The following is a 24,058-nucleotide window of genomic DNA, read 5'->3' on the forward strand; positions in this document are numbered from 1 at the left end:
GTGCTGCTGTTACCATGCATTCCTAAAGCCTTCATTTCAGAAACAAGATGATTATATTAACTCTCTTTCTGGCTCTTTTAGCACAGATTTAGTCCTTTTTACTGGTGAATAAAATTATGCAAATAATCATCTTAAGGGATCAAGTATAAAGAAGGTAAATAAAAATTGCCATAAGTTCTTTCTCAGGATCTTTTGATTCTGAAGTCACTTCCCTGATTCTGATGATGAAAGACTCAGAAAGCTTATTCCAGATAATCAAATTAAAACTGCTTGTGAGAACCTGAAGAATAATCTCATAACACTGAGTGTTAAAATGGATGATTAATTTTATCTCCATAAATGCAAAGAAATGCAGAAAGGGAAAAAAGAATGCTAACTATGCATACACACATACATAATGATGGGCTCTAAAGTGAATATTAACACTCAGAGAAAAGATGTTCAAGACACCAGCTTAAGCCCATGGGGAGTCAAAAAGCAAACACAATGTCAGCAATGTCAAGAAGTAACTGAAGCTAAAACAGGAAACAGCATTATGCCATCAACAGTGCAATTACACCCTGAGTACTGTGTGTAGTTGTGGTCATTCAACCAAAAAACAGGTAGCAGAACCTGCAGAGGTGCAGGAGGAGATAGTTAATGCTGTCAGAGATTTGGAAGACCTCATTTGCCAATGTGAGATTTTGTGGGCTAGGATTCTCCTGTTGGAGAAATATCACATAAAGGAATATAATAATGGTACATGAAACCTTTCCCAGAGGGTGAAAAAGTTTAAATGGCTCTAAAAAGGAATTAGACACATTTATAAAGGACAGTTAGAGCCCAGTGATCCTGAGACCATGACCAGCTCAGAGATTCTGTAATATAGTGAGAGATAAAAAGTAGGAAGATACAAGAGGGGGATTATGCCTGCTTTGTTTCTTGTAGCCTTTTCTCAACCATTTGATCCAAGCAGTACTTAAGAGACAGGATACATGTTAAACAGAGAGCTATTCTGAACCAGTAAAACAGATTTTGTGCTCTTACTATGTTGTCCTCACTACGTGTAAAGTAGGAGTTTATTCTACATAAGATTCAACTTCAGCTACAGAATCACAATAAAGGACTCCAGAATGCTGTTTCTAAATCTAACATGCTAATATAAACAAATAGTCCTAATTCACTTAATAATGTGTTATTTTTTAAAACAACTTAAACAAGTGCTAAAATAGAAAGAACACTAACTTACCCAGGAATAAAAAATTGCTTTCGAACAATGGGTATGTCTAGTTTTTCTGGTCAAATATCACGCATAATTTTAGACCAAAAATGATTTCTACAGCTCATAATCCAGATATTTAGCAAAACCTTTTGTAGTACTATACTTTCCCAGTTCTGACCACAGTTTATGAAAAATACCAACAATTAATATGCTTGAAAGAACTGCAATGTATAGAGTTTTTAGACAGCCCTAGTGTACTATTCTGGTGCTGAAGGTTTGAGGGAGTTGATTTCCTGTATCTTCAAAAAAAAATTATATTGAAACACTTCACCAGAAAAAATACAACTTAAAATGATGTTAAAGCCCAATACGTAAACAACATTCTGTAAAATTCAAGCTGAGGTGATTTTAATTTTAATGGTAGCATACATGATTTTAATTTTAATGGTAGCAAGATATTTCTCATCTTTCATCAGGGACTCTCATCAGAACATGACAAAAATCCCCATTGTAGGAACTAAGCTGCCTAGGAACACCTGAGCACAGTTATTCTTTTAGTTTAACTCCTTTGATGAGCAATTCCCAAAGGCAATGTTTAAAGTTACTGGAGAAAATATATTACTGGAGAAAATATCTCTGGCATTAAACTCAAAGACTTACAGTGTTGGAAATTCATCACACAGAAGGAGAAATTCCAAGCAGAAATCTAAAATTCTTTCAACCAGTTTAAAGCTTATCTTGCTTTGCTTGGTGTTGCAAAATCTGTGTGTATGAATATATGCAAAGCTGAAATAGAATTTGGCTACACATAATGTTTGAAAAATAAAATCTGCGGCTCAGTTCTCAAAAGGATCAAATCCACAGTGTCATTATTTCAACCTCAAATTCAAGTCTCTATGACATCTCATCTGATGGGCACTCAGTCATGTAAAAGGCAATGTACAACAGCAAAAGCTGAAGGGCAATATTCCCAGTTCAAAATTTCCTTTCAGTTGCACATGATACTAATGAATATCAATATTCCTCTTATCTTATATAGCTCCCTACAGCAACATCAGTGGGAGAGCAAGGTAGCAAAACACAGAACCTGCAGCTCAGAAGTTATGGTGATTAGAATAGTAGAGACAGCTAGATTAGGTCAAGAGGATGAGATGAGTATGCCCTCCCTATTGCTTAAACCATAAGTATTAAATGAACCACACCAACAACAGTGAATGCACTCTGAAGTTTGTGCAAATTCACTACCTCTGTGTAACACTGTACATGCAACAGGAACATAAAGCACAATTAACCTTCCTGGGAACACAGGTTTTATTTTGCAAAGAAGGACATTATATAAATATCAGCTCCACCTTTCTACCAGACAAACATTTAAAAGGTTTTCTTATTGATTTTTCAAAGCCTTCTCTATTGTAACAACAATGCCTAGCTTAGTTACTGTGGCAATAATGGGGCACATTTACTATCCCAAAAAAGGAATAAGAATCTGCCATTATGTATCTTTCTTAGATTAAGAACTATGCAACAAAAAATACCCTGACACACTAAATATTCTAGCTGGGCTCACTATCAGTCTGGTCATTACTAAAAATTATTCCAAGGAGAGAAAATTTATTACATCTTTTTGAATCTCGAGAACAAGTGAAGGAAACATGAGCAGATCAGTAACTCAGAGATGATGGCTGGCAGAGAAGCGTGGGGGGTGAGGGCGGTGTTAATTTTAGTTTTGCGAGTGTCCCAGTAATCATGGGAATAAAGCCAGGACTCCTGCAATTTGCCCACCAGTCATTAATTGTCAGTGACCGCTGCCACAGTCATTCAAAAACAATTAGAAGTGAGAGAATGAAAGTGTATCACAAAGGCATAAACAATCCAGAATAACCACGGCTGGCACACACACTTTAAATGGGGATTTCATCGCCACAAGGATGCACATTGTTCTCTCTGGAAAGAATATTCATGAGGACATAATTGCAATATTTGGTGTTGCATAAACAAAATCTCAAAAAGCACACTCCTCATCTGAATTGGGAACCCTTCAAGTCGATCAATGAAGGAAGCTTACACTGAGAAAAAGGAAAATCCCCCTTCTTACAGATGTATTATCTTTCCACCTAATCCAAGGCTCTTAAACAGAAGCCGTTCAGTGGATTTTGAAGAAGTCCCCTATCACCTTTCACTAACTGAGAGTTTGTTTGGGCTTCTCTAACAATAAAATAAATCAGTAGGGCTCTTTCAAAATTAATCTAAAAAAAATAAGCAATGACAGGATTTCCTGCCTTCTTCTCTTCTAGTAGTGTCACTTATAATCTTGTTCTTAAGTAAGATATTAAAGTTTGTTTATTAATGTTCTATATCCATAACAGTTTATTCTAATTCTGTTTTTGCCTACCTAGTGAAAGTGCAGGTAGAAAAAAAATCTTCAGTTCTTTACTAAGGCAACGTTCCTTAGCCTCAGAACTGTATTTCTTGCAGGATTAATATTAGGGTGGACATCTGCTTTTACTCCTTGCTAGACAAAATTCTACTTTTTATACCATGTTTTATATTCAGTTATTGAAAAATATAGATTTAAGCTGGACATAATGAAATTTTAATGAAATACCATTTACTGAGATAGATCTAAGACAATATTTTTATATCCAGCATTACCTGTTCAATTTATTTATAGAAATTTACATGTTAATAAATATCTTTTAGTTGCAATCAGGAATTTTATAAACAAAAACTGTTGTGCAAATTCCAGCAATCAGTACAGCAAGCAATACTGTTATACTTGCCATGATCTTTTCACTAGACCAACAAACAGCCAAAACTACAATTTAACTTTTCAAAAATTAACACCCACGTTTAATGAATAATCTAATCTACTCAGGAGATGTTAAATATGACAGTATGAGACCAGACAGTGTAGGGAAGTGTGAGAACAAAAGGATGGTGAGGCAAAACTGAAGGTGATAAAATCCTCCAAGATTTGAAAAAAAGACAGGAAGGGGACTAACCTCAGAAAGTTCAAAGAATTTTGAGTCACCTATGTTGTGAACAGGCATTATATGTCATATGTTTAATAGTTTGGAAGACACACACTCTAAGGCTTTCCAATACCATTTTTCACTACTCATCAGAGCAACATTTTATGATCTTGTATATTAATGTGGAACTTGCAAATACAGGCATATTCTTCAGTTATGAAGAGACCAAGCAAGTCAAATTGTGGTGAGGACACAAGGCATAAGCAGAAATGTCATGGTACAGAAAGTGACCATAGAGAATCGAAGGGTAGAAAATATGAAAATATCTGTATCTTTGAACAAAGTGGACCACCAGAAAAAAATGGCCAGTTTAATGAATATTAATGGAGCTACAACTGCCAACAAACTAATGGTCCCCACTAAACTCACTGAATAAACAAGGATGAGACTGAAAAGTCTACAAAAACATCTGTCCCCCAAACCACCAATGAGGGCAGTCCTTTCCCACTTCCACAGCTGAAAGAAATTCAATGATTCCTCTAGTCCAGTGGAGGAAAGGAGAGGATCAATTGAAGACAGAAACCCTTAAAATATGAATGTCTGAATATACAAAATATAACAGTCCCAAAATAGCTAAAGCTGACTTTTTGAATGCTGAAGTATTTAATTATTTAATTGTGAAAGTGATATACACTTATTCCAGGCACTTTTTTTGAACAGAAGGAACAGGAATTTCAGAAGGAACAGGAATTTCAGATGTGGTTCAAATGTTTCTGTTTCTGTCACTGGAAAAATGGAATGACCGAAGTTTTGTTAAAGGAATGAAAATTGTGAGAATTGTATTCCTCTGTAAGGAAAAACCTTGCTCCCTCCAGTAAATATTCTGTTATAGAGAAGGTTAACTATAACTTTAAATTCTCTAGACAAAGATTTTTCTTGTAAAAAGGAAAAACTCACAGAATACTTAAAAGAAAATAGATAAGAGAAATTCAGCTGGGATTGAAAGAGGGAAAAGTATTTAAAAAATATAAATCCAACTCTCCTTTAACTGTTGCTCGCTCCTTCCAAAGCAACAAAACTTTTAAACAGAGCAATTAATGTCTTTCATGGTGGTGTCAGAGGTGAAAGATTAAATAAAAATTTCTATAATTAAAACCTGTCTCAAATTTTTCAGTCTATTTAAGCAAAAGTACACTGAAACAAAGTCCAATGTCCAGTACATTTAAGTATGCAGGCAAAAGAAGTTGTAGTTTCTGATACCTCCAGAGTGAAGCAGAGCAATGTTATCATACTGCAGTGTGATAGGAAAGATGTAGGTTATCCAGACTAGATAATTTCTCAGACAAAATTGCTAGTTTGAGCTATTAATTGTTTTGATAGGAAGATACTACTTTGTTCCCCTCACATGAATCTTTTTTCTCTCCTTCATGCACCAAAAGGAAGAGGATCCAACAGAAGAGTTGGGTGCTTCACCTTTGTGCGGGAAGATCCCTGGGCAACTTCCCAGTCTCAGGAGTCACCAGAATCTGGCCTGCAAGTCTACAGAAATATGCACCTATTGATATGGAAGTAAGGCTCATTTGTGTTTATAGCAAGTGACTACATTCATCTGGAATCATTCTGCATTTCTATGGCCTTTTAATTTTTACAGTTGCATAGACAAAAAGATTCAATGCTTCACCAGAATGTGTAATCAGAAATTATTATTTTGATGAAACATTAAACTGTATTCTGTAGAATGTAATTACATATAAAGGTTTGATGTTTAAGGGAAACAAATTCTAACATTTCTTGTCAGGATTCCAAAATCCTGCCTGTTTGCCTTATCAGTCCTTTTACCAGGTGTCAGGATTTCCTCATATCCAGAGATATGTTTCTCTCTTCACGTTTCTATACTGAAATAATTCTAATGCTTAAAGACATCACAAATCCAAATATCTTTTTATATAGCTAGCAACACATTCTCCACATCTTTGCTTTTTATACTTTCTACCTTTTATAACCACTTATTCTATTCCAAAGCTTTCTACTATGAATTCTGCAAAGGCAGTTCCTCCCTTCATGACAACACTGCAATATCCACCATCCACACACTAAGTGACTGTGCCTTCCTCCCACTCAGGCAGATACACTTCTCTAAAAACTTGAAATGATACCACGTTTTTTTTCCCCTGTCCCACAGTGATTATCTGCCACTGGGTCTTTGAGGGTATTAGTCATGAAAGACAGAGGCTTTTTAAAGTGCTGCATTATCTGTCAAATCTTAAATACAGGATATCTGTGCTCAGACAGGATTTCCCAGTTCTATTTAACAGGGACTCCAGCACTCACTTTGAGGATTTTAGGCTGGAATCAAAGAGCAGGTGTCACAAAAGCCAAATAACTGAGACCTTTTTTAAAGTATACTGAAAAAAAAAAAAAAGGAAGAAGTAATGGACATCATAAATACAAGGAATTCACTTAATATTAAGAAAAAACCCTGAGATAACTGTAATTGTGAAGATCAACTGCTAACGGAACAGAAAAGGTTTGAATACATCTCCTTGATTGTGTAAGCAAAGAGCAGTCAAGGAATGTTTGGAATTAATGACAGATACTGTACCTTTAAAGCTATCTGCAAAATAAGAAATGTTACTAGGGATTTTAGCAAGTCACTGTATTTCTTATTTGGCAGCAATGGACTTCAAAATGATTGCCAGGAAATAGCCAACCACTTTTTGCAACAAGTTAAAATTTCCATCAAAGAACACCAAATTTTGGCTTCTAAATTTGATAAAATTGCTGACTTTCTAGATGAAATTCAAAATGAGATGATTATGAAGAATAATTTTTAAAAAGGAGAAGATTGACATTCCTTTTTCATTAATGATCTCTGTTAAAAATGAGAGCTTTCATAGAAAATCAGAGGGAGGAGAAATAATAAAGCCAAAGGTAGCTGGCCATATTGTAATGACTCTAATCTCACAAACCCCTCCTTCTTAAATCTATCATGCTTCATTGCCATTTAGAAGTCAGAGACTGAAGGATTAAGGCTATAGAGAGAATAGGATTAAAAATCATGTAAGTTGATTTCTAGTTATGATTAAACAAGGTGCATATTTCAGAAGGAATTTCAACCTTTTGTTCTTTACTGGCATCAAGGCCTTGATCTTTGCATAATGTGGTGGTGTGAATTCTTTTCTGTGTGAAAAGACAGGACCATTCCTTTCAACTGTCCTTGTAGGAATATTTCAGGACACCTCTATTCTCATACCACATGTTGTTTGCATTTTAGTGGCAAAAACCAACCTTGTGCTGCCAATGAGAATTTTGCTACTTGCTTCAGTGGTGAGTGGAATCCAATTTATAGCTCATTAAATATGTGAATTGTTAAAACTTGGGTGCTGTTTCTCCTGATGAGTTTACAAAATCTCTCTCCCTACCTTTCTAAATTTCATTACACATTCTAGTTGAAAACTACTTAAGCTTAGCCATTTAACTTGGCAACAAAATGAAACAGAGATGCTCTCAGAAACTGGGTGTGAGTAACTTCAGCAGCTCCAGCAGGAACTCAAGCTACTATAGCCATTCTGTAGTGGCCATGTAGCCTTGCACCACATTTCAGTAGCAGTGCAGTTTAAACTGTACTATCATTTTACCTCCAGTGTGCTGGCTCTGTTTTGGGGTATGTCACTGGTGGATGTGTTTATTTATATTTAAAAAGGTCTTAAAAAATAATAGTAAACCTTTATTGCTGTTGGAAAATGCAGTAATCACTGTATCTTACACCACTGATGAATATGTTGTGTTCCTTACAGGCGGCATTTGTTATACATGTTATAATACTTTACACATAAAGGGCCATTAGCAAAAATAATATTTCATATCTCTATGAACCTTTTCAACTGTGAATCTCAGTCCACTTTACAGGCCAATAATCTTCAAAGGCACATGAAAGGTGTGTTTATATAACCCTCGTTCACAAAACTCAGGACTTAGAAGTGATTAGAATGAAAGCCTGTGGTTTTCCTCATGGAAGACCATGGGACAAGATAGTAGCTTCCTCGACTTGCATTTAGCAACCTGTAAAATCCTTAGATTGCTGAAAGAGTTACTATGGGTTGCCACTACCTCCAAAGACAGAAATCCATGCAGGCTGTGTGCTGTGCAGCTGTGGGATGCCTCTGGGTCCCTGGCATCTCCCCATTCAAATGCACTATCTGGGTGAGCAGTGAGTACAAGAGAGCCAAATACTCACTAATTAATCAAGGAAAATAGAAATTTTTTTCTCTACTTTTACTCCTTCTTGTCATTGCAATTACCAATTCTATTTAAGATTACTGTTAGCACACTACAGGGATTTGTATGGCTGAGACTGTGAGAAACTGTAATGGTTCTGAAGGCAAAGTAATACTTAGTAGTCCATTACAGCTCAAAGGACTTATCTCTTACACTGGTAAGTGTCCTCCAAGGAAGCTTCACTGTATGCAAGACCTTCCCCAAGGAGATACCAGAATGCTGCCCGGGGCACAGCCAGCCAAGGTATGCACATGTGGACAGTTATTTTGTCTTAAAACTTATCCAAGGATGAAGAATTACTCTTATAAGCTGTGTCACTGAATTAGACTGTCCAGAGAAGTGTCTTCTGAACTCCCAGGAATGAGGTGACCCTTTTCTTATTTTTATTAGCATTATTATGAGCTTGGCATGGAAGAGTGTTGTGGTCAATGAATGCCCAGATGGTGTTGCCAGCATGAAATGCCCTTCCAAAGGTCATAACAGTTCAAGATATTTTGTTATGATTTAATTAATGCAAATTGAAAATGCAAGCAGAGAAAATCATGTTCAATATGTCAAAAAATGACAGAAAAAAATTTCATTGTGATCAGTATTATTACAAGTAATGCCAGCTCCATTACAAAACTGATTAAATAATACTTAAAATGGGGTTAATAATCTGCAAAAGGGAGTTCTAAGTAAAAACAATTAAATAAAAAACTATTTGTAGGAAAGTATTTACCTTCTACAAGTTGCAAGTATCAGAAAACACAAACAGTATCCATGTAAGATAAAAGTTCTCTACACGAAATGTGTGCAAGGGAATCAAGAAGTAAAGCTTTACCCATAAAAGCAGCATGCCTATGCCCAAATGCATCTATAAAACAACAATATGAAAGGTTGGTACATCTTACTGCAGCATAGTAAGGAATCAGGTAACCAATGAGGAATTCTGAAGAAGAGCTGTGTGGGGCAGTGAGAGCATCAAAGGTACCGCCTGTGACTGCAGGACTGGTGAATACACAACCCAACAAAATGGGATGGGGTGGGGTTCAGTTCAACATGAAGACACTGAAAGGCAGCAGCCTGTCTGCATACAGGTGTTTTCACAGGTGAATCACGTGTCTGTGTCCTCTAAGTGCCAAAGCAGAGCTGACATTCACAGTCAATGAAGTACAAAGGCAACTCGGCTCACCCTACATAAATATCTATATTTTGCAGTCAAGTTGGTGGGTGTAGAGGAGATGGAAAGACAGATGATGGATGAATGCTAGGTGAAATCAAAGTTTTATTTATAGTTGTAGGCCTACTCATATTTGAAAACTAGGGGATAGGAGAAAGGAGGTTGACATAAAAAGAAAGAGAGTGTTAAGAGTGATAGAAACTATGGCTTGGGATGGATTATTAATGAAATGAGTGAACTTTTTAGAGGAAATAAGTGAAACTTTACATATTTGATCCCCAGAAATTTCAAGAGCTGTTTAATCCCCAAATTGTATACAGAAGAAATTGTTGATTTTTCTCCAGAATAAAAGTTCCCTAAAATGAATTAAAGAATTTGAAAAAATTAATTGCTACATTTCTTAATTAAAAATGAACTTTCTAAAACCTGTGATATTTCATGTCATTACAGCTGAGCTGCCTTTCAATATTAAACTATGTTTCTTACTGCCTTATGGGACTCGTCATTCTTTTCCATAATCTCTCCTGAAGAACAGACTCAGTTAGAAGACCACTCACATAACATACCTGTAATCATGCAAAGCCTGTGAATCTGCTATGTTATACGACTTTACAGAAATTTAGCAATGAGGGAATCTAGCTCACAGATGCAAAGGGGGCAGAACTACAACTTCTCTAGTACTCTACACATCATAATTGTTTAACCAATTTTGATGTGAAAAAAAAATTAAAAGTAGTATTTAAATTCAGAAAACAAAAAATATTTAACTTATATTTTCAGCAGGGAAGAAACAATTATTTCTATTAAGGTCAAGATTTTCTGGAGGAAATCAGAAATGTCTACAAAATTGTAGCTGTTATTGTAAAGCTATTTCTGCTTATTGCTATTATGAAACTCAGACTGGCACCATAAAAACAGAGCATAAGAGGCAGTTCTCGCTTCAAAGTCCTGCCATCTAAGTAGGTCTTATAGAGCAAAAGTCAATGTAATTTGCTGAAACTCACACAGAAATTCCACAACAGATACAAAAATAAAGATCATCACTTGAAATCACCTGACCTACAAAGTGATTTAGAGCAGTAGGTATCATTAAAGAAAAACAGAAGGAGTCCACAGCATTTAGGTGAAGAAAGCTTGACTTGGTAGAGCTTGTCAATCTCTTGGCAAAAACATGTGAAATTTTTTTAAGAGGAGGGATGTGCTGGAAGATTGATTCAGATTTTGTGAAAGGAAATGAGCAAGCTCTGGGATTTGCAGCTACAGAAGCCAGAGATAATGAAGAAATCATATTTTTCAAAGGAGCATTGAAGAGCAGAAAGTGGAAGAGAAGAAATGCCTGGAGCAGAGGGGGCCCTCAATATCACCAGCCCAGAACATCAGGACTCTGATATCGTGCTCTGCTTGGACATTGTCTGGTGTGGAAACTGTATGCTGGTGGCAGAATGAAGAAGGAGGATTTGTCAGGATTTGCACTGAAAGGAGAACACAAAAGTTGGGTTCTTCACAATCAAAACCTGATAGCAGAATCTGGTCGATGATTAAGACATCCTAATGTATCTCAGAGAATCAATACAAGTTTCATATGTGGCAAAATGAATGTCAATGAAAAGCAAGAGTCATACATGTAGTGATAAAGCATCAAGGTAGGTATAATTTCCTATCTAAACACTGATGTCTTTCTTAAATTTTGTTTCTCTGAGTAAGATATGCCAGAATAAATCACAAAGTGTAACAGAAAAGATGTTTGGCATAAAAAAATCTACGAAGCCATAGATGAAATTAATTCTTGAAGTTAGATTAAATTTAAACAAAAATTACAAATCCCTGTGTGCTATAACAAAGTCCCTTGTGTTGGACCCCTATGGCAAGGTACAGTCATTTTAAAGCATATAAGTGATTGTGAAGAACTTTTTCCTCTGCAGGTATTAGATTTAAAAAAAAAAAAGAATGACACTTTTGAAAAACAGAAGAACCTTAGAAAAGATAGAATATTGGAAGAACAATCATTGTAAGAATAGAAAATCTCTCCCTAAAGTCTTTTATGCATCACTCCAAGTACTTTGCATTAATGAGCTGAACAACCTTAAAAGAACAACATGACCCAGCATACTATAGTGATTCAGTAATCCAGTAGTCAATAACTATAAAATAATGCTTTTTCTTTAATGCACTGATCTTAATTTTAAATTGTTTCAGACACTTAGGTATTTTTAAATCTCTCGGTGCTGTTCTGATCTCAGTATACAACATTTAACGGAAAAAGGAAAAAAAAAACCCAACACATATTTACTCCAAGTAACTCTGTGCAATGTTACTCCACAGATATTGGTAATTTTTTTCCCTGCTTTTTCCATTAGTATTATCTAAGGAGCAGGCTAAGATATAGGTTCATATAAGTAATGTGAGAGATTTAGAAAGCAAAGCTCCTGTGCACTTGTTTTGTTTCAGTATCAGACCTCTATTGTAATCACTGTAGAATTTAGTCTGGGAGCTTGTGTTGTCCGTGCTAGAATAAGCATCACAAAATCATTCAGACATGTAATTTCTGATGTCAGAAGAGAACGTCAGAATTGCTACTGAAATAAGGAAGCTATTTTTGGAGTATAGCAATCTTTCAAAAGAAAGCCATTACCAAAAAAATCCAACCCAGGAACATTTTTTACCAAAACACTGACCCTGCAATTCATACAGCCAGTGACTCCTCAGTGATCTCCTAATCAGCCTTGAATTTCCTTTCTGTTAATAGCATTTACATTAACCAAATGAATGTATTTTGGAAAATTTAAAATAAATCAGATGTGGTACATGGAAACTTATGAATACATTTAAAATACTTAAAAATGCTTTGAATTAATGCATGTAGCATGCATGCATTTAATGCTCTGTATCTCACAACAATAAAATAAGTAGCAGTCTTTAGAGATCATAACATCTTAACTGACTAATCGAACTGACATGGAAATATAAAACAATGAAAAAAAATCCTTTACCAGAAACAGATCGATTACAACACATTCTTGCCTTGACTTTATTAAATGCTTTTAAATACTGATAAACTTTACCAGAGAAAAATTAGAAATTATACTGATATGATTTGTACTATTTCAAATCTCTGAATCTGTCAATATAATAATCTCTCCTGCAAAGCAGCTACAGCTCCTTTAAGCATCCTCAGCAGTATGTATGCTTTTAAATTTTAAAGCATTAGCAATGTAGTACCCCCCAAATCCAGCCTTGAACTCTGACAGACACTGATCTCTTTTCTCCCTCCCACACCCTGTTTTATCAGACACTATTTTGTTTAAATCGGCTATTAAATAGCATAGCACTGTACCTTTAAATACAAATCAAACAATATTCATATTCCCACGGTGCTGCTACTTTCCCTTATGCATTGAATCGCCTGTAGATTAAAAGCTCAGAATCTGAAAAGGATTCTGTTCTGCAGACCAAAGTTCTCTGTAGGAGATGAGGGAGAGGGTCAGTCCCGGAGTCACACACACAACAGGCAGAAAACACACTTGTGATCCTCAGCTTTGGATAGCATCAGAAAGGGGAATAAAAAGCAGAAACACATGGTACACTGAGAACTGGTATCACTTATGGCTTCTAACCAAAGCAGCAATTAAACACCTTTCATCATTCCCCCAAATGCCTGATTTTTGTAAGAACTGAAAGAGACACACACACACACAAAGGAAAATCCCCTCTGAGCAGCAAGGAAAACTTAATCACCTACCATTTTCTTTGCACTCTTCTGGAGGTTTAGCCTTTTTCGCAAGTCGTGGATCCAGCCATGATGTTGTCTTTGTGTTATGGCTGAAAAGAAAAGAGATCACTCTGAGCAGACACATACTGAAAGGAATCAAGTTTATTCCTTAAGAAAAAAGGGTTAGTCCAACAAAATTGCAATCGATACACTTAATTTGCTTACTGGTTCTAAGTAGCCCTGAAGGAGGTGTAAGAGTAATTGTGCAAGGCAGTTGTAAATTTGGCAACCTCAGCTCCCTGTCCTCAAAGCAGCTATTTTTATTAAAATCAACTAGAATGTTGCCAAGTTAACCTCATTGAAAATGCAGAACTCATCCAGAGCAAAAGGAATTTATTACAAATACAGTGTTCTCCCGTTGATCGAGTGCAGGCGACAGGATTTTGTACCATTCTCACAGTCTTTGGATAGAATTATTTTCATCTTAAACCTGTCCTTTTCATAAGTACAGGTTTGTTATTTCTCTCCAGCAGCAGTGACAAGGCATAGCAAAAGTGATGCAAATTACAGCCTGCTCCTGCAAAGTCTACATTTCCGGACAGGGTGATTAATGATACTTTGTTTAACAAACCTTTATCTCTCCATATATAATCCTTCTGTAGAGATAAAATAGATATGCACAAGCTGAATGAATCATGTGGCTCCTTTCTATACTCAGAATAGATCTTTGAGAAATCAGCCATCAAAGAGTACTGAACTGGCAAAAACTGTTTTCTGGGAGATTATTTTGCCAAATGAATTGATACTTAGCACAGCTAATGAGACTTAAAGCCAGATCCTTTCAATGTATACCTTACCCATAAGCAATTAAATTTGGAGCCAAATATTGTAAATATATTAAAGAAGACTATAAACCAGAAAATTATGTGATCATTACCCCTTGATTTTTGAGATGCCTTTCCTACAATACCATCATTCAGAGACACTTCTAAGCCGTGTTTTATTTATCTGAGACATCCTAGGAGGAAGCTCATTCCATAGAATACTGAATTATTTTGTTTATTATTTGCTGTGTCATTTTAAAGTGTGCTTACGACTTCTCTTATAAACATTGGTATAAGGTGTACAAAAACAGGGGACCTGGCAAAAAAATGGATTAGGATGTAATTGTTTGTGAGTTTGTTAGTTCCTGATACAGTCCATGTGATCCCAACACCACTGGTTCCCCTAGGGAAAAAATAAATAAATAGAACCAATTCCTTCTCCCACCTTGTCTTCCATGGCAGATAAATTTTTCTCTGCCTCAATTTCTCTCTCTCTCTCAAAAGAGCGACAGTGCCTACTTCTCAGCATAACTGTCACCGTGTTAAAGCTTCCTCCACATTTTGAATGGGAAAGAAGGTACAGCAGAGTTATGTATGGATAAAATGGCAACTAAAAAGAAAATTGAGGCATTTAAATTATTTTTTCTTAAAAGCATTATCTAGTCTAGAACACCATTCATGACAGGTGAAGATGATAAACAAACCCTTCCCTTTGAAAGCTGAGCTATATTTGCAGAGTATGAAGAATGATGAGCCAAAGGTAAGATGAATTTGAAATTATGCCAGCAGCCTGTGCTTGATTGCAACTGTAACTAAGACACTTTCTCGGAAGCTCTGGCTGCCTGTGGTCTCCTGTAGGGTGCATTTTTATGCTGCAGTCACAGCCCAACCACAGCTTGTGCAGACATACTTGAGCTAGCTTTAAGTTAACTGGGGGAGATGCTCCAGCAGTGTCAGCGCTGCAGGATGGAGCTCAGCGTGGGTTCATCACCCCAGCATCCATCCACTGAGCTCCTTGGGTGCATCCAGCAGCACATGCTGAGCTCCACACCACCAAGGATACCCTGCTAGCAGTGCCAGAGCTCAGAGCAAGTTTGGACATTTTTGTGGGAGCTACAGTGGCATCTCTGGAGTGTGGGCATGTCTGGATAACAGCACTCTCTCCCAGATCTTAATTCTGAATTATTTTAGGGACCCCCACTGACTGCAGGGACTAAATTAGGATCACAGATAGTTTCCTAAGACTTTAAAAGAGCAATGTACATGATTACTACTACCAACGTTTGCTGTGGTATAGAGCAAATGGCAAAGCATTTTACAAAGGAAATAACAATAACCTGGTTATAATAATATTTCTGGTTTAGAGGCAAGAAAATGGAGTCACAGAGTCATGAAATTACTGTCCAGAGCCACCAAACAAGCCAGTGACAGCAGCAACACTAAAAGCCAGCTCTGTTGCAAGTCAACTGGCCAATGTCCACCCATCAGACTAGGCAGGCTCACCAGCCCTGAAAACATCCCTATAATATTTTTAGAAAGAGTTTTCAAGTATCTGCAAAGACAGGTGCCAAGCTGGAAACAAGCCCAATTCAATACCGATATTTAAAAATGTGAATTAGTTGAATTACAACCTTCAAGGCTTTAGTTGAAACTGAGAACAGAAAGCAGTTACTCTTCCCTTTCGCATAAATAAGGCTTCCACAAACCCAGCAGGACTGATGTCCCAGTCTTGTGCAAGATGGTCACTTTAAATAAAACCATAAAAAAACTAAAAAATCAACAGCTCTTCCAACAGAAGGGTGATCCTTCAGTCTGAAGTGAAATTTCATAGAATGGAGATGATATTTCATTTAGATCAGCTCTTAGAGCACTCAATATCCTCTTCTAGGTGATATATGTCAAACCTGTTCAGCTACTTAGAAAAAGCAAAACTCATCCACAAGAACTTTTGTCTATAACAAATAATTGCAGGAGCAAAGAACCTTTTGAAATTCATCCCTCTTTTCCTTGCTGTGCCTTTTCTCTTGCCCTGCCTCTCCACTTTATAATATGTACTAAACATACAATGCAGTGGGACTAAACAACTCTAGCAATGGGACTTCAAAGGCTTCTAGACAAGTACTCTAGTGGGTAAAAAATCCTTTCCTGCTCTGAAAGCAGGACTTGAAAGAAGGCATAATCAACCCCACCTGACTTCTAACACCTCCACAGTACCACCAATGTCCTCCTATGCTCTTCCTAGTGTGGCTTGCTTGGATCATCTTAGCAACCAGGTCCACAGCACACAAACACTCCTTCAAGGAGGACAGACATGACACATTGGTCTCAGTTAAGAGGGAAATAAGTAGTCCTGGAGTACAGCATTGTGGTTTTTATGCATCTCTACTTCTGTCCTGCATAGGAAGTTTACTTGGTAGGGTATTCTTCCAGTCTTCCATGTGTCAGCTATTCCCTCGTCAGCTCTGCAAAGGACTAGAATGTGTAAAAACTAAAGGGAGACAACCTTTATCTTCTAAACTGTTTTTAATAAAATTTAAAGGAAGCTTTAACAGGAAAGCTTCAACTATGGGAGAAGAGACAAAAGGAACAATAAATTCATCAAATTAACATTAACGGCAAAAGTAACATTAACACATATCTGCTGCATAGGCTATGCACACTGAATGCTTAAGCACTAAAAAAACCTTGTAGGGGGCATAACATGCCTACCTTATGACTAGGTATAATCATGTGTGTCCACTTGGGAAGTCTTATAGACAGACCAGAAGAAAAAGGGGCTGGGGATTTAAAGATTAGTTATGAATGAACAACAGATGAATTGCAGCAGCAGTTGTCTCAAACAGGCATTTGTAGTTGTCAGTGATGGAACAAGAATGAAGTGATGCAACAAAAGCATCCAGAAATACAGCTAGCAACATCTTACACTGACCAATGCTTCATTACTTGGCAATAACTATACCTTATCATTAAAAACATATCTAGAAAGCCCATAATTTCAATGATTTTGATTACTAGTTAGGACTATTGAGATAAGTGCTGGCAAATCAACAATGCATGTCTTAGAATCTCTCTAAAAATCAACAGTAAAATCCTAATTTTTGAAATTTGAAAGCAAAGTTTCCTTTACAAACAGATCCCTTTGGTCTTGCTTCAAGCAAGTAAAGTATGGAAAGATCATAACTTTTTGAAATTCATCCAAATTTGTTCTCTATGTACAAAAGAGAAACTACATATAGGCCGGAAGTGTATTGCAGTTGTTTTGTTTTTTTTTTTTAAGGTCATTCAGTAAAGCAGTGGAGCTTGATATTTTAGCCAAAAGTCAATAAAGTAATTATTGCTAAACTAACTTAAATCCTCTCTTTTTGCCAAGTATTTGCACCTAGCAGTTTATTATAATCAGAGTCATCTGGTATTAGTTGCACACAATTTTAAATATATGTGGAAAAAATGTTCTTTGACTGGGTGAAGAGCGAAACAAAGAGTGAAAGAAAGCACAGAATACTTCCCCGAAGCCTTGACTCATGTTCTTCTCTAGATTTTCTTTGTAGGTCTGCTTTTAAGACTTCACAGAGACTGTTTAAATGCCTCTGTTCCTTGTTAATAGCTCTGGAGCTGGGTACCAGGACCAGAGGCTTTCTGGGAATCTCCCTGGATACTACTCAATATCTTTAGGAACTAAAAACCACTAGGAGTGTGGCTTTTCTTATCTAACAAAGTGTTATCTTTTTAGTATAATTTGTTAGACAGTATATGATTTTACTTAAGATTTGAATATAATGGATTTGTGTTAACAAACTGTCAGTTTAAAGCACTTGGACAGAAAAAGCTTCTTGTACTAACAAAGCCTGCGGGCAATCTCTTGAAACATTTTTGAAGGAAATACAGAAACTACTTACTGACAGGAATAGCCTTAATGTCTTTTAAAAGCACTGCAAACCTAGTCTAAATTGTGCATCTTACAAGGTAGGTAACTTGCATGTTATTGTGGAAAGCATTTCAAAATGGGCATTGTTTCAGTGTGTTTGGGGGCAGCACATATGGGTTTGTTTGGGTTTTTATTGTGAGCACATTACATTTAAACTCGTCCTTGATCTAACAACTTGAGCAAAGGGGAGCATACAAGAAGAATACCACAATGCTCTGTAATGTCCTAATTTCAGCAATGTTAACTCCTCCTAACTCCTCCCTCCTTTTCTTTATGCTGTAGCATTGCTTATCAGCAGAGATTTTCAAGAGGCACAATAATGATTTTCAAGTAATTTTTGTGTGGAGGGACACGGATAGGAAACCAGCAATTCTGCAACCCATGCATTGTGGGATGCTGCCTAAACTCCTTGCACATACGTAGGAACAGAAACAAAAGGAAGTTGTCCTCTGGCAGTGGTTTGCATGGCAGCAGCTGTGACTGCCAGCTTGCCTTGCATTTCACGATGTGCTCAGAGTTCATGGTCCTTAAGAGACCCAGGTTTGGGAGTTCCTATCCTGTGAATCTTAGATGGCCTTGGGCAGTAGATAAGCACTTACGCGCTCAGCCTAGAGACAGTGGCGCTGCCTCTAGGCATTCACAGGAGAAGAAGATGCTTATGCATGACTTTTTGGGGAACATTTAAATGCCTAAAGTCTTCTACAGTAATTTCTGCTGTTGAAGTAATTATCTTTGACTGAAGCAGTTTAATTTCTGACAAAGAATGGGCTTCATCACATGTGACTACAAAAATTATATAGCTAATTGTGTAGGATTCATCTCTCTTCAAGGGAGAGACACCTATACACAATAATTTATCTTACCTATCATCCAGAAGAACCACCAACCATATGCTCTTAAGTGACATAATGCTGGTCATATCATCTCTCCAATGGCCTCTGGCTGTCACTCCAGAAGGGTCCTGGTTTTGACAAGTTCTGTGACATATCTGTCATGATAATGGAGATATCTTGGGCTGTTACTGTGCCTCTACAATGGTGCTTTGCCTTGGATCAAGAGGTCACTTTTCCAATGAATCTCTCTGTCAGTTATCTTCTTTTTCACACTAAGTGTTCTCCACTCTTGTAAGCTTTTCACTTGAATTTAAACCAAAAGATGCACAGCAGGAGCTCACCTACTGTGCTACATTCACGGGCATGCAGCCTGTGGCACCTGAAAAGATCTAGAAGCTGTGGTCATCAGCACCAAGAGTTTCACTCTGCAGTCTTCTGATATTGCTAATTTAGATACAGAAATGGTTTAGATCAGAAGGAACTCAGACTGGTTTTAACTCAAATCTGGTCTCATGGATGGAGTTCAGGGTCCAGAGGCTGTAGAAAACAAAATGAACTCCCAGAGATCAACTTTCTTTTCCATTTAATCTGAAAGGAATGCAGTGTGGGTACACTGAAATGTGAGCCAAATCATAGTGTGTGAAAACAACCAGAAGATTTCCTTCAAAAGCGTACTCCTGACACAAATTACATACTACTGCAGACATAGTTTTGGATATCTGGAGACATATTTACTAGTAGAAGCAGCTGTATTTTGGCAAATTAATTCTGCCCTTATATATGGACAGGATGAATCAGCCTCTGGAGGTAATTATCTCTCTCCATTGACCACAGAAGGAGTCTTGGCAACTGGTTTATGTTAGATATCTAATGCTATATGGCAAGCCAGGTGAGCAGATTCTTCTAGTTCAATAAATACAAAGGAGAAAAGTTATAACAACACTACAAATATCAGAGGAAATGTGCTGGAAGATTAATTCTGCAGAGCACAGCAGTAGAGACCTTTGGGGGAAAGACTAGAAATAAGAAAGTAAGGAAATCACAAGAGGAGTTAAGCTGGCAGTTTGACCTGGATGTCAGCACAGATAAAAACAGCAAGTGAGAGCAAGGGACAGCACACCACTAGTACAGGCTGATAATGTCTTTATAACATCAATAGACAAGAGGAGGAAAAAAAAAAGAACTCAGCATTCCACAAATCCTTTCCAGTTCTACCTTCTTCATGTTCCTAATTAACTTGTCATGAGGCAGGGAAGTGGTCTCAGGAGAAAAGATCCCTCTTGGTTTCTTTCAGCTGCCTGTCCTGCTGCATGTCATGTTGAAGTCCAAAGTGCATTCGAAATCTGATTTGTTATGCTGACCAAAACTGACAGATCCAATCCAACATATAAACAAAGATAACCAAGTACATACAATTATAATGATATTCACAAGACCCCTGATGGATCAGAATTGTCTATACAATGTATCATACTGATACAAGATGGCTTGTTTCCCAAAGAAAAATCCCATCAGAAGTGAATTTTATAACAGTATATGGAAAAAAAAAATCCTTCATCCTAATTGCTATTTAATTCAACTAGCAGAAATATCCAGACAACCAAAACATTTGAGTACTATAGACTGATACTCTGATGATGCAACATACTCACAGAAGTGCTGAACTAATTTATGAAAGTTCCCGTAGTTACTACAGGTTATAAAAGTAATCTTGAGCAGGTAGAAGGGTATACTTCTACCCAGTACTTTTATTATCTTCTAGTATAAAATAAAATAATGATGTATCCAGGCTTAACTAAAATATTCTGCTTTGTGAAGGTGAACTGATGGATCAATCAGGAACAACTAAATGTATCATGGTTCTTCAGGTAAACAAGATGTTGTGATAAATGTTATTCCCGCAGTCAAAAAACTTTCCTGCCTTAAAAACTACTATGAAGAAAAACAGATCCCAGTGAAGTCCAGCAATATTCTGGTAGCTGTACTCTTCAGATATCACCTGAAATTGCACCAGCTGTATTAAAAAACTTAATGGCTGGTTTTTTACAGTGAAAAGGAGAGTCCTTGGCAAAGGACTATTTTGTAGCTGTTTTTCAGTCTTTTATTATACTTTCATAAAGAAAAAAAAAAAATAGCAACTAGAAAAGATATTGCAACAGGTCCAAAAAGAAATTCTGACTATGCTGTTTTAAGAAGCAGGTGTTGAGTAGTAAGAGACCAAATGTCTGCAAGATGTACTGGAAAGTGGTTTGTTAAACCTTGTGTGGCCACATTCTCCTAAAATTCATCAACACAAGTAAAAAAAAAAAATCCTTTAAAGATGTTCTATTGTGGTTTGCATTTATTCTAGACTTTTCTACACTAAGAAAACAATTAATGTAGCATAAGCTAAGGAAACCATAAATGCTTTAGAACAGTATAGAGTCAAATAGCTTTAGGTTTCATCTCCTACTGTCCCTGCAGCCCTTTCAGAGTTCTGCTGCCCATGTGTGGAGAGAAGGCTGGAGAGAGAGAAAACCAATTCTGCCTTTTATAAAAGAGTGCTAAATTGTGTAGCCAACTGTACAAGACAGTCTATGATGTAATAATGGTTGAAGCTGGATAGCTGGATGAGGGCCACATTTCAGGCTGACTGCACATGATAGCACATGCACCTCGAATCCTGGTCCTTTCTTATTTGCTTCGGCATTGCACTGGACCAACACAGCAAACACTGATTGCTTGGAACAACCAGATCTGCTGACTTTGTGGGGACAACACAAATTTGGGTCCCTAGTATGTGGTTTGAGAGTTGTTGGCAGGGTAAGGTCTGGAGGCTATGGGGAATCACAGCCTTTCCTTAGCCCTGGAAGAGGGAAAAGCTAAAAATCAGTGACGACTATGATTTCTTTAAGTATGCCAAAATATGCCACACTTATCAGCCATATTTAAAGCATGAAAGAAGGAGCAAAACTGGAGCATTTTTGATGGCATTACAATTTATATACAGTCTGTTAATTATTGCATGTTCTCATTAGCATACGTTCTGAGTGAAACCAAATGTAAGAGATGGAGTCCTATTTGTGTAGTGTGTGCCTGTATTTGAAAATTCAGATTCATATGTAAGGGAGGCTGGAAACAGACCAAGAAATGTACTTAAGTAGCTCTTCCTGAAAAACACTGGTAAGTATTATGTTGCAAGAAGAGATGCTCATGTTCTGTCTGTGAATGCTAAAATAGGTAAACATAAGGTCATGCACCTGTGTCAAAAAGGGAACGAAAGAAAGAAACAGACCAAGTCATGCTCTAAAATACAACCATCCTCTGAATCATTCAGTGAATCTGGTAAATGATATTTTTTTTTGTCTTTGTAGTCCTTGAGGCAGAGGAAGTTCCTTCCACCAGCTTTACAAAAAGTTAACTGAACCATTAATGATTAACAAATAAATAATCCTGTCTATAGACAATTATCTTTCCCTTATGAAGTCACTTCCTCTCTCACTGTAAATCTGCCACATTATTCTGATAGCAGTTTTGATAAGTGAGATCACATCTGAGTTTTAGAGGTTAGTTTGAGGTGAATGAATGAAAGAAAATGCTGTCATGAAATCTAAGACCTTTGGGTATACCTGTGACAACCTGGAACTTGAGATAGTTTGCTGCTGGAAGGCTTTAGCGTTTAAAGGCACAATTCACATGAGCCTCAAATAAAGCAATAAAAGATGCTGCCTAGTGTGGCTTTTTTTCCCCCACTCATTGTGATGTACACTTTAAAAATGTTTGTTTTTCATCTATTATTTAATAATCTAGTACAATCTTTACTACTGTTCAGGGAGATGTTGTTAGACAAATAGGTTTTTGTTGTCTTTTTATCTTTCCGTTTTTTTGTGAAAGCAAATGGAGTCTCTTCATGCCATTAACCAAAGTGACTTGTAAACAAAGAGGCAATTTAACAGCATCCCCACAGCATTACATTCCTACTTAACCCTGCAAAGACTGTGCAATGTGAAAACTCAAATGATCAGAGAGTTGTTCCTTTTGCTAGGATTCTAGTAAATAATCTAGTATTTTTACAGACGTGTAATTGCACTTTTTTGCAAATACATTGTTCAAGAATATAATCCCAAAAGCAAGAAGCCCTTACAACAGCCCTTCTATCCAGTCTGCACCTCTGATTAATTTCTTTCCTTTACATAACATTCATTTAGTGGAAGTGAATGATGAGCATTGTCAGAACTGCAGTGTAAACCAGAGCATTTCAAGGAAAGGAAGCAAGCTGTAACATTAAAGGAATTTGAGGAGCGCAATGGCTGCTCTGTAGAGCATCAGGGCTATTTGCATTCACTGTATTTGTTACAAAATATATATTTATTTTCTATTAAATTACCTCCTCCAGTATTTATTACTCTCACAGTTTGTTGTGTTAGTGATCTACCCATCATCCCTTCCCCTGTCCCCCAAATGTACCACAGGTTTTTGTTACAAGTAAAATAAAAGTGCCATATAATTCATATGCTTTCTCTCAGATCATTCAATATGTGTGGAAAAATTAAATTTGGGAGTAAAGTAAGAAGGAAACAAGGGTTTCCACTAGCCCTGAGGTCATCCCAGCTCTTCTCTGCTTGCTTGGACAAAGTTATTATAATTATTCTTTTTCTGGAATAAGCATATTTTTGCCCTTTTCAGCAAACACACTTATGTTTTAATAGTTACTGCTATTTTCAGCCTTGTACATGCCAGAAGCTATAGTTGGTCATGCCAGTATTCATTAAAAAGTCACATGCACAAACTTTATTCTTAACATTTGTTTACACTTCATGTGATAGTCACAACATTTTAAATTAAATACAGGATTTAAAGCATAATTGACACCACCAAATGTTATTTTTACCTACTAATAACCAGAATAACAGATAATGCTCCAAACTGGAACAGTTCCTTAAAGCAAACACAAAGGCTCCTTCTACCTCTGTAGTACAGTTCTATTAATGAAAATGTTGGTTTTTCAATTTTCTTTTTTTCTTTTCAGGAACACAATGTTATACCAACTCAGAAACTTGCTGTGTTTTTACCTTGGTAATGTACAATAACCATAGAATCATAGAATGTACTGAGTCGGAAGGGATCCATCATGATCATCAAGTCCCACTCCTGGCCCTGTGCAGGACACTCCAA

General features: G+C 36.8%; 1 protein-coding gene across 1 annotated transcript in view; it reads right to left on the reverse strand.

Moving 5' to 3' along the window:
* MAGI2 (membrane associated guanylate kinase, WW and PDZ domain containing 2) overlaps positions 1-24,058 on the reverse strand; it is a 701,810-nt gene that overhangs the window by 209,473 nt on the left and 468,279 nt on the right. Inside the window, exon 6 of the mRNA XM_053977427.1 lies at positions 13,353-13,432. Within this exon, the coding sequence (XP_053833402.1) occupies positions 13,353-13,432 (80 nt within the window). The remainder of the gene's footprint in view (positions 1-13,352; positions 13,433-24,058) is intronic.

This window comes from Vidua macroura, chromosome 5 (genome assembly GCF_024509145.1).
Source record: "Vidua macroura isolate BioBank_ID:100142 chromosome 5, ASM2450914v1, whole genome shotgun sequence".
Classification (NCBI taxonomy): Eukaryota; Metazoa; Chordata; class Aves; order Passeriformes; family Viduidae; genus Vidua; species Vidua macroura.